The sequence below is a fragment of the Pteropus medius genome, unplaced genomic scaffold (genome assembly GCF_902729225.1).
Source record: "Pteropus medius unplaced genomic scaffold, Ma_sr-lr_union100, whole genome shotgun sequence".
Classification (NCBI taxonomy): domain Eukaryota; kingdom Metazoa; phylum Chordata; class Mammalia; order Chiroptera; family Pteropodidae; genus Pteropus; species Pteropus medius.
In genome coordinates, this window is record NW_024354502.1 from 21411234 (window position 1) to 21426070 (window position 14837).

The 14837-nt window shown below is 33.8% G+C and overlaps 1 protein-coding gene across 3 annotated transcripts in view; it reads right to left on the reverse strand.

Annotated features, from left to right (window-relative positions):
- SPAG1 (sperm associated antigen 1) overlaps positions 1 to 14837 on the reverse strand; it is a 58443-nt gene that overhangs the window by 33925 nt on the left and 9681 nt on the right. For 2 of the 3 annotated variants that reach the window (XM_039854004.1, XM_039854002.1), the window contains exons 4-10: positions 12045 to 12170; positions 9126 to 9190; positions 8501 to 8610; positions 7807 to 7912; positions 5042 to 5172; positions 4202 to 4308; positions 2578 to 2737 (exon numbers count right to left, since the gene is read on the reverse strand). In XM_039854004.1, coding sequence (XP_039709938.1) covers positions 2578 to 2737; positions 4202 to 4308; positions 5042 to 5172; positions 7807 to 7912; positions 8501 to 8610; positions 9126 to 9190; positions 12045 to 12170 — 805 coding nt within the window. The remainder of the gene's footprint in view (positions 1 to 2577; positions 2738 to 4201; positions 4309 to 5041; positions 5173 to 7806; positions 7913 to 8500; positions 8611 to 9125; positions 9191 to 12044; positions 12171 to 14837) is intronic. The other variant, XM_039854003.1, reaches the window with a different exon arrangement.

Sequence of the window (14837 nt, forward strand, 5' to 3'; positions counted from 1 at the left end):
CTTGTGAGGAGGGCCTTTTAATATCTTCCCCACCCCACCACATTATTGAGATTAACTGACATATTGTATAAGTTAAGTTTAAGGTATACAATGTGATAATTTGATATACGTATATATTGCAAAATGATTACCACAAGATTACATACAAATACAGAATCATTGTTTTGTACACCTCAAACTAATATAATATCAATTATATCTCAATTAAAAAAATTAACTCAGAATGGACATATATCTAAATATAAAACATAAAACTATGAAACATTTAAAAAAAAACAGGAGAAAAATCCTCATAATTTTGGGTTAGGCAAAGCATCTTAGATATAACATCAAAAGCACAGTCCATTTAAAATTTTTGATGAATCTCACTCTACTCAAATTGAAGAACTTTTTTCAGTGAAAGACAATATTAAGAGTGAAAAAATGAGCTATAAACAGGGGAAAATATTTGTAAAGATCATATTTAACAAAGGACTTGTACCAAAAATATGCAAAGAACTCTCAAAACTCAACCCACCTAATTTTAAAAACTGGTGGTATAAACTGAACAGATATTTCACCAAAAATGACACAGAGATGTCAAATAAGCACATGAAAAAATGTTCAACATCATTTACCATTAGTAAAATGCAAATTAAAACCATGAGACCACTATACACCTAATAAAATGGCTAAAATTAAAAAAATAATAATAAAACTGACAATACCAAACACTGACAAGAATGATAAAGAACTAGAACCCTTATATGTTGCCAGTGGGAAGACAAAATGGTACAGCCATCTGATAAAACAGTTTGGAAATGTTTTTTAAAGTTAAATATACACATACCATGTGACCCAGAAATCGTATGTTTACCCAAAACCTATGGGAGAATGTTAATAGCAGCTCTATTCATAAATATCAAATGCCGGAAACAACCTGAATCTCCTTGAATAAGAGAAGGAATAAACAAGCTGCAGTATATTCATATAATGAAATACTATTCAGCATTTAAAAGGAATGAACCACAGATACACGCAACTATATGAATGAATGTCAGTGACAGTATGCTAAGTGAAGAAAGCTAGTCTCAAAGAGTTGCATACTCTGATTCCTTTTATGGTATACGACATTCTGGAAAAGGTAAAACTATAGAAACAGAGAACAGATCAACGGTTACCAAGAGTTGGGATGAGGGAAGGGTTTGGCTAAAGGGAGAGCAAAAAGGAGTTTTTTTGGCATGATGGAGTTCTTCTGTATACTGATTGTGGTGGTAGTTACATGAAATTATATACATGTCAAAACTATATACCAAAAAAGTATATTTTTACCATACATAAAATTTTAAGATAATTTTTAAATAGTAGCAACTGATATAGTTTATACTACATCTTATTCCAGGTAAGATTTTAAATAATTTAAATAATTTCCTTTAATTGTAAGACACGTGGCTAATTACTCTGAGCTAAAAACATTTGCTGAAAGCACTTACTTAAAATCAGGCTGAAAGGTGAAAAACTTTTTACCTTAATCTCTCCCTTTTTCATCATTTTGATGCTCTGTCTTCCTTTCCCATCTCTCTCGTGCTCCTATTCTTGTGTCCTCCTCTCTCTCTCTTACTTTTCTGTCTCTTTGTCTTTATTCTAGCTTAACTGATCATACTTTAACCTGAAGTATATATTTTACATTATATTTATTTTCATTAAAAAAATAAAAACTTACACTTCCTGTTCTTTATTTAAGTTGAACTGATCATTTTATATTTCTCTCAAAATTAAAATATTCTGTTGAATTTCTTGAAGTTGATTTTTACCCATGAATGATTTTCAAAATTGGTATTTCCCCTTGGTTGCTAAGGGGCTCTCAAGAAGGGAGAAAAATTTTTCCCCTCCTGGTCAAATAATAGGCAGATCTTTCCCCTTCAAGTTGATGTAACTTTCATTGTTTTATATGATACATATTAAGCTTTATCAAGTCTAGATTTTTTTTGTAAATTATTAAAAGTGAAATTGCATATTTAAAAATCTTTTTGAGCGCACACATAGCAATTTTCTAGCAACAATGCATTCATATAGGTATATAACCCCTTGAAGCTATGACATATTTGTTTGCAACCAATAGCTGTATATAAAACAATCATCTAAGAGAGACACTTAAGGTTAACTTGCAAATTATTGGTACCAGAAAGACATAGACATTTGCATTTAAAGGTGATAATCAGGAATTAAATTGAGCACTAGAAAAGTGTGTCAGTTTAAGAAGAAAAATGGGTTTGGGAGATTGTATTAAGAAAAAGATGAGCTATGTTAACTAGACATTGTGGTGATCATTTCACAATATATACAAATATCAAATCATTATGATATATACCTGAAACTATTTAATGTTATATGTCAATTATACCTCAACGAAGAAAAGGAAAAAGAAAAAGAGCTACATTAAGAAAAAGATTAAGAAAAAACTTAATTGTGAATTTACAAGATAAAGCTAGGAAAAGTTTGACAGACTAAGAATTTCTGTACAAATAGAAAATTTGAGACAGCTTGTCACATAAAAAGGCAGTTTTTTGCACAATCAAAAGAGAAAAGATGTTTTACTTGTATCCTCACTGCTATCTTCATGTTTTCTTCCACTGTCCTTTCCATCTTCATCTTCCGAGTTTTCTACTTCCTGAATAACCATCCTTTTCCCTTTCGTTTGAGTCGTAGATGCAGGTTCAGAATTTTTCAGATCTCTTTCAACCTCTGACAAAGTTTTCTGCAACATAATCACCATATTAAAGACTATGTTTTCATTTAATAAAAAAAATATAACACATTCTTTCAGGTAAGAGTATGAAGCTATCAGAAAGTGAATAAAAGTAACCAAGGTAAGTCTTTTTATGGTGGTCTGTTTTTTTTTTCCAAACAAATTCATTGCTTTGTCTGATTATAATCATACATGTCAGTTATAAAAAACTTAAAGCATAACAAGTACGAAAAAGAAAGAAAACTTATCTGAAATCCTGCTACTCAGGTAACACTATTGCTATTCTGATGATCATCTTCCTAGATATGTTTACACACACACACACACACCACACACACACACACACACACACTAAATATAACATAATAAAAAGGAAATACTATGGGGAAAAATGCTCAGCCCTAAATCGAATCCACTGAAATGCTGACTTGCCAAATGCAGCTGATACACTAGGGATGTCAGCTGCCCCTCAGAGAAAGTACGATAGATAACACAATAGGTGTACGTGGAAACATTAACAACTTATTATTGGAAGACAGTTCTCCATGGGTTTCTTACATTTCTAAATATACTGTGAGCAGAGGAATTAAACAGCCTTTGTTCTAAACTATCTTTAAGGATGTTTGTATTGAGAACAGCCTTGGAAAATAAGAGTATTTCCCTTCAGAGGAGAGAGCAAGTTTTCTTTGCTCTCCAGTAAAATAAAGATGTTTCCCTCTTATACTGAGACAGGTTTGCTTACATCCCATTATGAAAGATGGGGGTTTCACAAATTTGGGATTCCTCAACTGTAACTTGGGTTATAAATCTAGAAATTCAGATATTAATGAATATGTATTTTTTAAGATCTTTGATGCAATGTACTTAAATCACTTTTCAGAAAAGTTTGTGTTGCTTTTCAGCATAGTGCAGCATCTATCTGGGCCATTCTGCGCACCCCCATGAGACCTGAGGGCCAGGGGAACTGAAATGAACTTGAAGCTCATCGGCTTGCCATGCCATGAGTCTGACCCAGGAGTCTTGTGTATTCTTCTAGTCTTGTATATTCTTCTTGTTAATTTGCAAGTAGGGTAAAATCTCAGACCTTCACGGTTCTCAGCACTTCTACTCTTCAGGCCTTAACACAGATCCTCTTAAGTGCATATCTGAGTCAGTCTGCTGTCGATGATGCAATTTTTACCATGCAAGTTACAGAGAGAAACACTCTTTCATAGCCATCAAGTTCATGCCTAATCTTACCTAGGAAACTTCTATACTACTCTGTATAATAAGCTGAGATTAGCTCAAAGAAAAGTATTACTTTCTTCCATTTCAAATAGATATAAACACTTTGGGGTGTCTGGGATATACCTGCTTTTTAAAGCTGTGACTTAATCCTCAACATCATGTATGCAGCAAGATTGATATCATTTAAATGTAAATACAGAAATAGTAAGCTATAGAATTTCATGAGGAATCACTTTCTGTACTTACTTTGGCCAACTCATTATCAGGTTCAACATCCAGTACTTTACGCAAATCTTCGATAGCTTCCTGGAGCTTGTTTTGATGTTTATATGTAGTAGCACGGCGTAGAAGAGCTGGGAATTTACCGAAATAAAAGATACATTTTTTTATCATTATGGTATTATGGTTATAACATATTTCTCAAGTGGAAAAATATAAGTAGCACAGAACAGTTTAGGATGCAGTCGTGCAGAGCTTAACTACACCCATTTTCATATTGTTGAACACAAAGAAAATGATACTGAGGTAAAGAGAAGAGGCTGCATCAGACAACTGTCCCCTCCAACCATCTGGCCCTGTGAGAGCCCAGGCCCTGCCAGCTTCTGCAAAAACAGAGACTCTAAACTTCAACCTTTCAGAGGCACCACACTGTACTGCAATATTGGGAAGCTTTTACTAAACAAAAATGTTTTCTATAAGCATGTTCCCTATAATCATTTCATTTTCTATAAAAATGTTCCCTATAATCATCACTGTAATGACTGTACAACAGTATGAATGTAGTTAATACCACTGAATTGTGCATTTAAAAATGATTAAGATAGTAAATCTTACATGTATTTTACAAAATAAAAAAAAATTGAAAGAAAAAACCCCACAGTTAAATGCAAGCTTGAGATAGTTCTTCAAAAATACTACCTCAATGCAAATAATCAGGAACTTAAATTCCAAGTTAAACATGAAGTTAAAAGTAATTTTATGAAGGTAAATTTCACATGTAGAAATTTTAATTTATTTGAAATATTTTTAGGGCAAATATGAGTGGATCCTACTGTAAATTAAAAGCATTTTATAAATATTCTTTACCCTTTAAGTTTCCAGGTTCTAACTCCAAGACCTTTTCACAATCCTGAAAAGCACTGTTCCAGTTCTGTAGTTTGAGTTCTGCTTGAGCTCGGTTGTTATAGGCCGCTACGGTGGGAAGCACTGATAGGCTTCTATAAAAGAGACACTCATTGGCAACAGGTAGGCCAGTGGTAAATATAAGAAGATGGAGAAACTCAGCTAAAGTTATAAATGAAACAGTTATATCCTGTGTTATAAGCAGAATTGTGCCCCCCAAACTTCATACGGTGAAGTCCTAACCCTCAGTACCTCAGAATGTAACTGTATTTGGAGACAGTGTCTTTAAACATGTGATTAAGTTAAAATGAGGTCATGAAGGTGGACACTAATCCAGTATGACTGGTGTCCTTATAGGAAGAGGAGATTAGAATACAGACACACACAGACAGAAGTCTACTTGAACATGCAGAGAGAAGATAATCATTTATAAATCAAGAAGAGAGGCCTCAAAAGAATCCAAACCTGCCGACACCTTGACCTCAGACTTCTAGCCTTCAGAATTGTGAGAAAAGAAAGTTCTGTTCTTTAAGCCATCCAGCCTGTGGTACTTGGTTATGGCAGCCCCAGTAAACTAATATAGCCAGCATCATCAAAAGTAATAAGATACAATTCTACAAACATACTAAATCAACATTAGACAGATACTTAAATATCTAGTTAAGAAGTTTAAAGTTGACTCAAGCTTAAGAGGTAACATGGGAATGTAACTATCATAGAGCTCCTAAAAAACAGTTTAGTTCACATCATATATCAAAAACTTTTTTTTCCACATGGTAGGGATAATCTCCAAGTGCAAAGAAATGGAGCAACCAACCACAACTAATATCCTTTATTAAATTGTTATTGTGTTAACAGACACAAGTTAGTTTGTAATCTAAAAGTAGATTTAACCTTAAGGAAATGATCATAATTTAATCAAACAAATTTAATAAAACAGAGGATGGTAGTCAGTGGAATAAAGAACACAGACTTTCAGAGAGCAAATTTTGTTAGATTAAGGGTATGAGTGCAAAATAATAAAAATAAAAACTAAAACATATCTGACCGTTGCTTAAAAAGTTGATTTGGAATGCTGTGAAACAGCCTATACATAAATATAGGAAAGATAAGGGTATCAGTACACTGACTTTTCTAAATTCGAAAGAGGAATAGAAGATGAAAATGGAGTCATGAAAAGGGTCAATTTACTAAGATCATAAAGAAGTTATATGGTTGGGTAGATATCAGACATGGAAAATTTATGTAAGAATAAATAATAAGAGTACCAGATCCTGAGTGCCTCCCATATGCCAGGCACTAGATGCTAAACTCATCTAATCCTCATTACAATCCACAAAGGCGGTATCACCGCTCTCCCCATTTTGCAGATGAGAAAATAGATGCAACTGAAAGGTTAGGTAATATGCCCAAGGCCACAAGCTTGTAGAGGGAAGAGTCAGGATTCAAACCCAAAGAGTCTACACCTGCTCTCTTTGTCACCATGTTATCTTGACTTGACTTTTGGTGTGTTTTATTTGATCCTCATAGCTGCGCTGAGGTAGGCACTACTATAGCCCATCACAATGAGAAAACTGAGGCAAAAGAGATGAAGAATCTGCCCAAAGGAATAAAGTGGCAGTGTGAGTTCCCTCAACCATCACACTATGCTGCTTTAATTCTTCAACTCCTTGATTTCTCAAAAGAACACAAGAAAAATTTTGTCCCTTATAATAGATAAGCCATTCTCCATCAGTGGAAATCTACAAGAAAAAGAACAATGTCAGAACTGACATCCACACTGGCTGGAGAGGGGAGGCTGTACTAAATGACCGATACATAAATATCCTCTTTACCTCGCATGTTCACTTAAACAGTCCAAGAAAAACTTCTCTAGAGACACAAACAATATTGAAAAAAAATCTTCCTTCCAAAAGTGGATTAGTGATTCTATAAGCAGTTTGTCTATAACAGCATTTTAGGAACTTCAGTTTACTTTTCGTAGACTGTAAGAGCTTCAAAAGTTCATACAAGTTTTATTGAACACCTGCTGTGAACCAGGTATTTTGCTGGGGAATACAATGGTATAAAAAAACTAACGAGTAGCCTCTGCTCTTACAGAGCTTACAGTCCTGTTAGTATCAAATCACACAAACTTAAATTGTACATGTAACAAGTGCTATAAAAGAAAGATAAGATTACTATAGGAGCCTATCAGTTGGTGAGGAGGGGCGGTGGTGGTGGGAATGTATTAAAGTGAAGATTTAAGCGAGTCTGGGATGTCACAGAAGTCTTCTCCAAAGAAGTGAAGCATGAGCTGAGATCTGAAGGACAAGTCAGAATTAAAAGATAATGAGAGGAGAGAAGAGTATTTTAGACAGAGGAACCAGCATGTGTAAACGCCCTGTGGTAAGAGGTAGAACCATAAGTACCGGGAGTAGATCCGGGCAGTCTGACTTCTTAACCTCTATGCTTTTTGGACTTTCTATCAGTTCCTTTTAGATGGCTGCTAAATTCTCTATAAAATAGGAAAGTCTGGACTTCTGTCAAAAGTGGAAGTAGGTGGAAACTTTCAGAAAAATATTGAAAAAACAAGGCGAACACAAGTGAATTTATGATAAATCACAAATATAATATCTTTAGTGATTCTGATATAAACTATTTAGCTTATTTATATCATTTCAACAATTAAATTTAAATATTGTCATTTTTTTAATGGCAAGTTTAAACCACAACAAAAATCTGCTCACCTTGTATAATACTTCACAGCCTCTTCATAATCTCTTGAGTTGAAAGCCTCATTTCCTTTTTCCTTTTCATGAGTAGCAAGAAAATCCTTTTCCTTCTCAGTTAGACCTAGAAATAAATGTTACCTGCTGTAAGCTAAAATATAATTTAATAAAATTAAAAAAAAATTTTAATCCAAGAATCCTTATTTTAACAGAAGTAAAAAATTACAAAATAAAGTTTTAAAAATGAAAAGTTTCCTAAGTTTAAGAATGATTCTTTTTTTTTAAATCATTCACAATTTTTGATGGTTTAGGTTTTTTTAGGTTTCACTTCAAAGGTGCTATACATTTATGGACTTCAAATGAAACCAAACTGTTCCATCTTTTTGTTTCAAAGCAAAAAGAAAAAAAATGTGAGAAATTTGAAGGAAAAAGGGATTCAAAAGAGGAATGAAAAACAAATAAATTACAGTAAAAAATAGGTTTATATTTTTAAGTCTTACTAAATTTAAATAGTAAAACTATTACTCATATAAAATTAATTAGCTGAAGGATAGATCTGAATTTGTTAGAAGTGGTCAACTTGTGGAGAAAATCCATTAACTTATAATGGAAATCTGCAACACTTTAAGAGAATGTCTTCTAGTTTGACAGCTTTTATTAAAAGTGAAAAAATGTAAAGACTACTAAATTATTCTCATTTTTCCCCAATTACCTGTTGTGTCTAGTCTAGTTTCAATTTTAGACAAATGTGACTTGTTGTTTACTACAGTTTTTTCTTTGTAATCTTCATCAATTTTTGAACATTCCTTTTCCACGTCAAATCTTAAAAGAAAGAATAATAAAAACTGAAAAAAGTACAATACATGTAAGAAAATAAAATTTATTATTGATATTCTTATATTTGTATCACTGTGCCTTTAAATACATATTCCAAAAATGCAAAATAGGTTTGTATTACAAGTTATCTGGAGGCTCTCTTGGAAACCATGCAATTTAGTGAGAACTTAATCAGGCCTAAACTCTTCAGAACTTTGTAATTAAAATATGGCAAATTTATCTCAATTTGAAATTTCTGTCCTTTTTTATTTTGGATGGGTATAAGGATTACATTAGTTATTTTTGGTTGGTTGCTCTTATAAACAAAAGGATATTTTTGTAGGAGATTTTTATTTAATGGAAAAACAAGATCAAGAGTGACCACATATTCTTAGTACTCTATTGAAGTACCTTGGTATTCTTAACATGTTCAGGTTCACAATAATTAAGAAGTTATTACAGTATTTTATAGTAGAGAACTTTTCAGTGACAAATTTTAAGCAAAGAAATATAAAACATACTTATCCCACTCTGCATAATCCCTTGGAATTTTCTTTTTAGCTGGTCTACTTTTAGAACATTTTTCCTGAAATAATTAAATCATATTTATGAGACATACTGAATATAAGATTAGCAGGTTTTACTATAAATGCAACATAAAGCATTGGATTAAGATATACAAATTGAAAAGATAAAAAAATAGGTAACCTTGAAGTCAAAACAACCCCAGTATTAAAATTATTAACATAATACATAGTAGGCTTTAAAAGGACTTAAAATGTATAGTTTATTTTGGGAGAAATCTATAGAATTTTAAGTACATATATAAAATTTAAAAATGCACATGTGTGAAAGGTGATTATTAGTGATTATATTATAATTTTTAAAAGTACTAAACTATCATTCATTCTTTTAAAACCTAGACATTGGATACATAGAAATAACTACATTGCTGTATTAGTCAAAGCTGGTTTGTTTGCAATGTCAGACACCCAACTTGGATTAATTCTATTTAAAAAGAATAAATCATTAGCTTATGTAACCAAACTGATGCTAGGGCAAATGTGTTGCTAGGTAAAGGATTCATATGATCTCTCTCCAGCACTCGCTCTCTTTCCCCACAGTCCCTAGTCTCTGCTTCTCTTTGCCTACTGATTTCATTTTCCCTGCTGGCTACTTGTTTTTTCCAAGTAGTAGCAAACATGGTCACAAACAGCCTGGGGTTATAACCTCACAGGCTTCCCAATCAGAAAGGAAAAGGAGAGTGACTCTTCTCTTTATCTTTAGTTAGAGAAATCTCTGGGAAGAACTGTGATTGGTTAGCTTGGGTCATGTGCCCTTTCTTGTCCGTGCTCCAACTTGGGGCTATTAAGTCACCCAACCTACGTCTTATGCCAACTGCGAGCACCAGAAGGGAATGAGAAGAAAGCATCAACAGCCATTAGGCTCACACATAGTTCCTTAAATGGTTTCTTAAAGGTTAGTCATAATCTGAAACCATTTTGAATGGGTCATTTACCCATGCAGTTTTGTAACATTGTGCATTAGTCATTTGGAGTTATGCAGACCTTCTAAACAGTCAAATATTTCATTATACAATTAAAAAATGGTATTTGTTCATATATTCATGGAGCTCATCAGAAAAGTCTTTAAGTATTCTCTTTAAGGGAAAATTATTTTGTCACAATGTGGCTTACATTCAAGAGCCACATGAGAATATGAAATACTCTCAACTGTACTTGAAAGCTCAGGTTTTATCACTGGCAAAAAACACTGTCGGTAGTTTTCCATGAAGTGACAAGCCCACTTCATTCATATTCAAAACAATGTCTGCCAAAAACCCAAGTCTTGATAACCAGTTTGTCAGTCGCTCTTCTGAATATAAATTATTCCAGGAAAAAGTGGCTACTTAAAGCTGGCAACTTAATCACCCAAGTGTTTTTCCAGAGATAACAATCATATTTCACTTCATGATGAAGTACTTTCTGCATACTTCCCATTTTGTCACACAGAATGTTATAAACACGTGTCCTAAGATTCAAGATTTAACAAAATAAGTTTTAGTATTTCATCTAAGACATTTTTATGTTAAGTTGGAATTTATTACTGTGAGTGTAGAGCAGTGGAGAAAACAATGACTACAAGTACAGTTTGGCACCACTGCCTTGGTTTGTGCTGAGGTAAATCAACACCATGAAAAAGACAGAGCATTAGCATTAGTTGTCAAAATAGCATTGACTTCCTGGACCCCCTGGAAGTATCTCTGGGATGACCAGGGTCCACAGACCATGCTTTGAGAACCACTATGCCTACCCCACTGGACCATAAGCTCCTTGAGGGCAGAGACCAAGCTTTATTCATTGTTATACTTTCTGGGTATAGAATTAGCACATAATAGGTGTTCAATAAATATAAATTCATTGATTATAGATAGTAGCATCCTTATCACTGGCAAAAAAAAAAAAAAAAAAACAAACCAAAACAACAACAACAACAACAAAAACACTGTATACCTCAGTTACCTGAGTAATTCCTAATGGGGAGTAAAAAGACCCAGGAAAGTAAATTATCAGAGAGCAGAGTGATGAGGGCGATGGATTTTTTTTAAATAAAATTGAGGATTCAAAGAGGAAATGAGAATAACAAGAATAAGTTAGCCCAGAATGAAGAGACTAGGGTAGCCAACCTTCCTGAAATGAAAGTTAAAAAAAAAAAAAAAATGGGGCAGAGTGAATGGAACGTGTGATCCACATGAAAGCCCAGAGACCCCCAGTGTCCAGGACACAAGGGCTAAGTTCTGTAATATCATGGTCCAGCGGATGCCAAGAAGCTCAGTTTCAACTTAAAGTTAAGTAAATGGACCTGGAACTGCAAAAGGCCCTTTCTCTATGGAATCCATGGGTTAAAAAGGAGAGGTCTACATGACAAAATAGGGATGAACCACAGAGAAATAATCATAAGGGTTTGGGGATAAGGGGGAAAACAAACATGCACCGATCAAAGGAAAGACATTTATAACTGCTTGAAAGTATCTGTTTAATACTTTAAATTCACAGTTAGTTATGTATGAACTTATTTCCTCTCTGCTTCTACTGGATACATAAAATTATTCCCTGAAATTCTCGCACACTGAATTGGATCTTATATGCTCATCAAAACTGGTCAGAATACAAGAGACAGAACAGCGAAAGAAAAAAACGAGGAAAGGCAGTAAACTCAAGATGCAAGTCTTCAAAGGAAAAGGCTATTTCATTTTGATTTCCAAGTGATGAAATACAGCCTATTCAAGAAGATAATGGCACATCACCAGCTTAAAAAGATCCCCGGCTTTCCTAAAGGACATCACATTTTGGCTACATTGATTAAACTGAGATACTCTCTTAATAACCAACAACAACCTTCTTTCCCTGCCACCCACACCCCACACCAAAAAGGCCTACTTTGGCAACATGAAGACAGCTGTCTGAGCTACGAACTGGAGGCAAATTTTCTTTCATTGCTGGAAATGTTTCAGTTTCATGAAAGTGTATTTTATTTTCTTCTTTTTTAATTTCTGATACCCAACTCTGAGAAGGAAAAATATAAAGGTAAATATACAGTTTGAAATAATTAACCAGGCAAGAGAAAGGACTATATATCATCAAAATTTCTCATGGGTCAATTTTTTAGGTGACAGTTTGATCAAGCCATTCTCTACTTGGAACGCCCTTCCTATTCTTTTTTTTTTTTTTTTTTTTTGCAGGGGCAGGAGAGGGGAAACAAATAACATAAAATTTATCATCTTGATCATTTTTAAGTGCACAGTATTGTTAAGTATATTCATACTGTTGTTGCCCTTCCTACTTTTATTTATCTTGCAAGATCTTATTCATCATCCCTTCTAGCAAGCTTTCCCTAAACTTCTGGGTTGGGCTAAAAATGCTCCTCCTCCATGTATTAGCATAAAGATTTAAAATCATCTATTTATTGCTCATCTCTATCACCATACTAGAAATTCCTTGAGGGCAGAGCCAATGTTGTAATCTCATCTTTATAATTCAACAACGTAGCATAGTTTGTGGCACTCAATAGGTTCCCAATGATGTTTATTAAACTGAATTGTCACAGGTGCCAGGAAAAAAACTGAATAAGAGATTTTTTTATTATCTGTGAAATTTTATTACTTATTACAGAATTTATATAATGAGGGTCTAATTTTTGTGAGACAGTCTTAAAATAAGCACTGGGATACAGCAATAAACTATATTATCTATCCTATCTCTATAGGAGGCAGGGAGGATGAAAGGGAGGTCAACAGGAAAAACAGGAAGAGAAAAAGAAAAACAGTAAGGGAAGAAAGGTAAAAGAAGAGAAGGAATTGTGGAAGAGGAAAGGAAGTGAGAGAGAATGGGGAACAAGGGAGAAAGGGCAAGGAAAGTATGAAAGAAAGGGAGATGAAGAGACTATTTCTTAAGCAAAATGAAGCCACAAAGAGACTCTGATAAAATATGGGTAAATATGTATCTGGTGGAGAGAAAACTTTCCTAAGGAAATCTTTAGAATATTTAGGACAGAAATATTATAAATGAATTAGAAACATGTCAATAAAAAAATCAATAAAGGAACTTCTCCTCTTGGCTCTGATGAAGTAACAGACTGGATTTACTCTCCTGCCGAAACTCTAGCAACCTGCACAAAATATATAAAACAATGGTTTTCAGACATTGGACAACAGGTAGCACAGGACGATGATCCTTGAAAGAAGGGAAGCATATGAACTAAGTCCTACATTGCCCCTACTTCCTGCCTCGAGTGTCCAGTATACAGCATGAAAGAAACCCAAAAAGCACTGTAATCTTGCTGAATTCAGAACAGAGTTCGGACTTCAGAGAGGCCAAGATTGCAAGGATTTTTGGTGGCAAGATATCCAAAAGGATGAGAAACTAAAAATCTTCCCTTTAAGATCAGAAACAAGACAAGGCTGTCTGCTGTCACCATTATTATTCAATATAGTGTTGAAGTCCTAGCCAGAGTATTCAGGCAAGAGAAAAAAATAAAGGGCATCCAAAGGGCATCCAAACTGGGAATGAAGAAGTCAGACTGTCACTATTTGCAGATGACATGATTCTCTATATAGGAAACCCTAAAGACTCCATTAAAAAACGATTAGAAACAATAAACAAATACAGTAAAGTTTCAGGATACAAAAATCAATGTATAAAACACCATAGTATTCCTATACGCTAACAATGAATTTTCAGAAAAAGAAATGAAAAAAAAAAAACCAATTCCTTTTGCAATTACAACAAAAAGAGTAAAATACCTAGGAATAGACCTAACGAAACACATGAAGGACCTATACACTGAAAACTATAAGACATTATTAAAAGAAATTGAAGACACAGAAAATGGAAAGATATTCAGTCTTCATGGATTGCAAGAATCAGCATAGTTAAAATGACCTTATTACCCAAAGCAACATACACATTTAATGCAATCCCCATCAAAATCCCAATGGCATTTTTTAAAGAAATAGGACAAAAAAAATCATCAGATTTGTATGGAATCACAAAAGACCCTGAACAGCCAAAGCAATCCTGAGAAAAAAAGAACAAAGTCAAAGGTATCACTCTGCCTGACTTCAAGATACTACAAAGCAATAATAATCAAAACAGCATGGTATTGGCAGAAAAACATATGCACAGAATGATGGAACAGAATTGAGAGTCCAGAAATAAACCCCCGTATATATAGGCAAATAATTTTCAACAAAGGAGTCAAAAACACACAATGGAGAAAGGAAAGCCTCTTCAACAAATGGTGCTGGGAAAATTGGAAAGCCACGTGAAAAAGAATGAAACTAGACTGCTACCTGTCACCATACACCGCGATTAACTCAAAATGGATAAAAGATCTGAATATAAGACCTGAAACAATAAACTATATAGAAGAAAACATAGGTACTAAACTCACAGGCCTTGGATTTAAAGAGGATTTTATGAATTTGACCTCAAAGGCAAGGGAAGTAAAAGCAAAAATAAATGAATGGGACTACATCAAACTAAAAAACTTCTGCACAGCAAAGAAACCAACAATAAGATAAAGAGGTAACCATCTAAACAGGCGAAGATATTTGCAAACAATGCCTACGACAAGGGGCTAATACTTACTAAAATATATAAAGAACTTATACAACTCAACAATAAAAAACAAACATTCCAATTAAAAAATGGGCAGACCTGGACAGACACTTC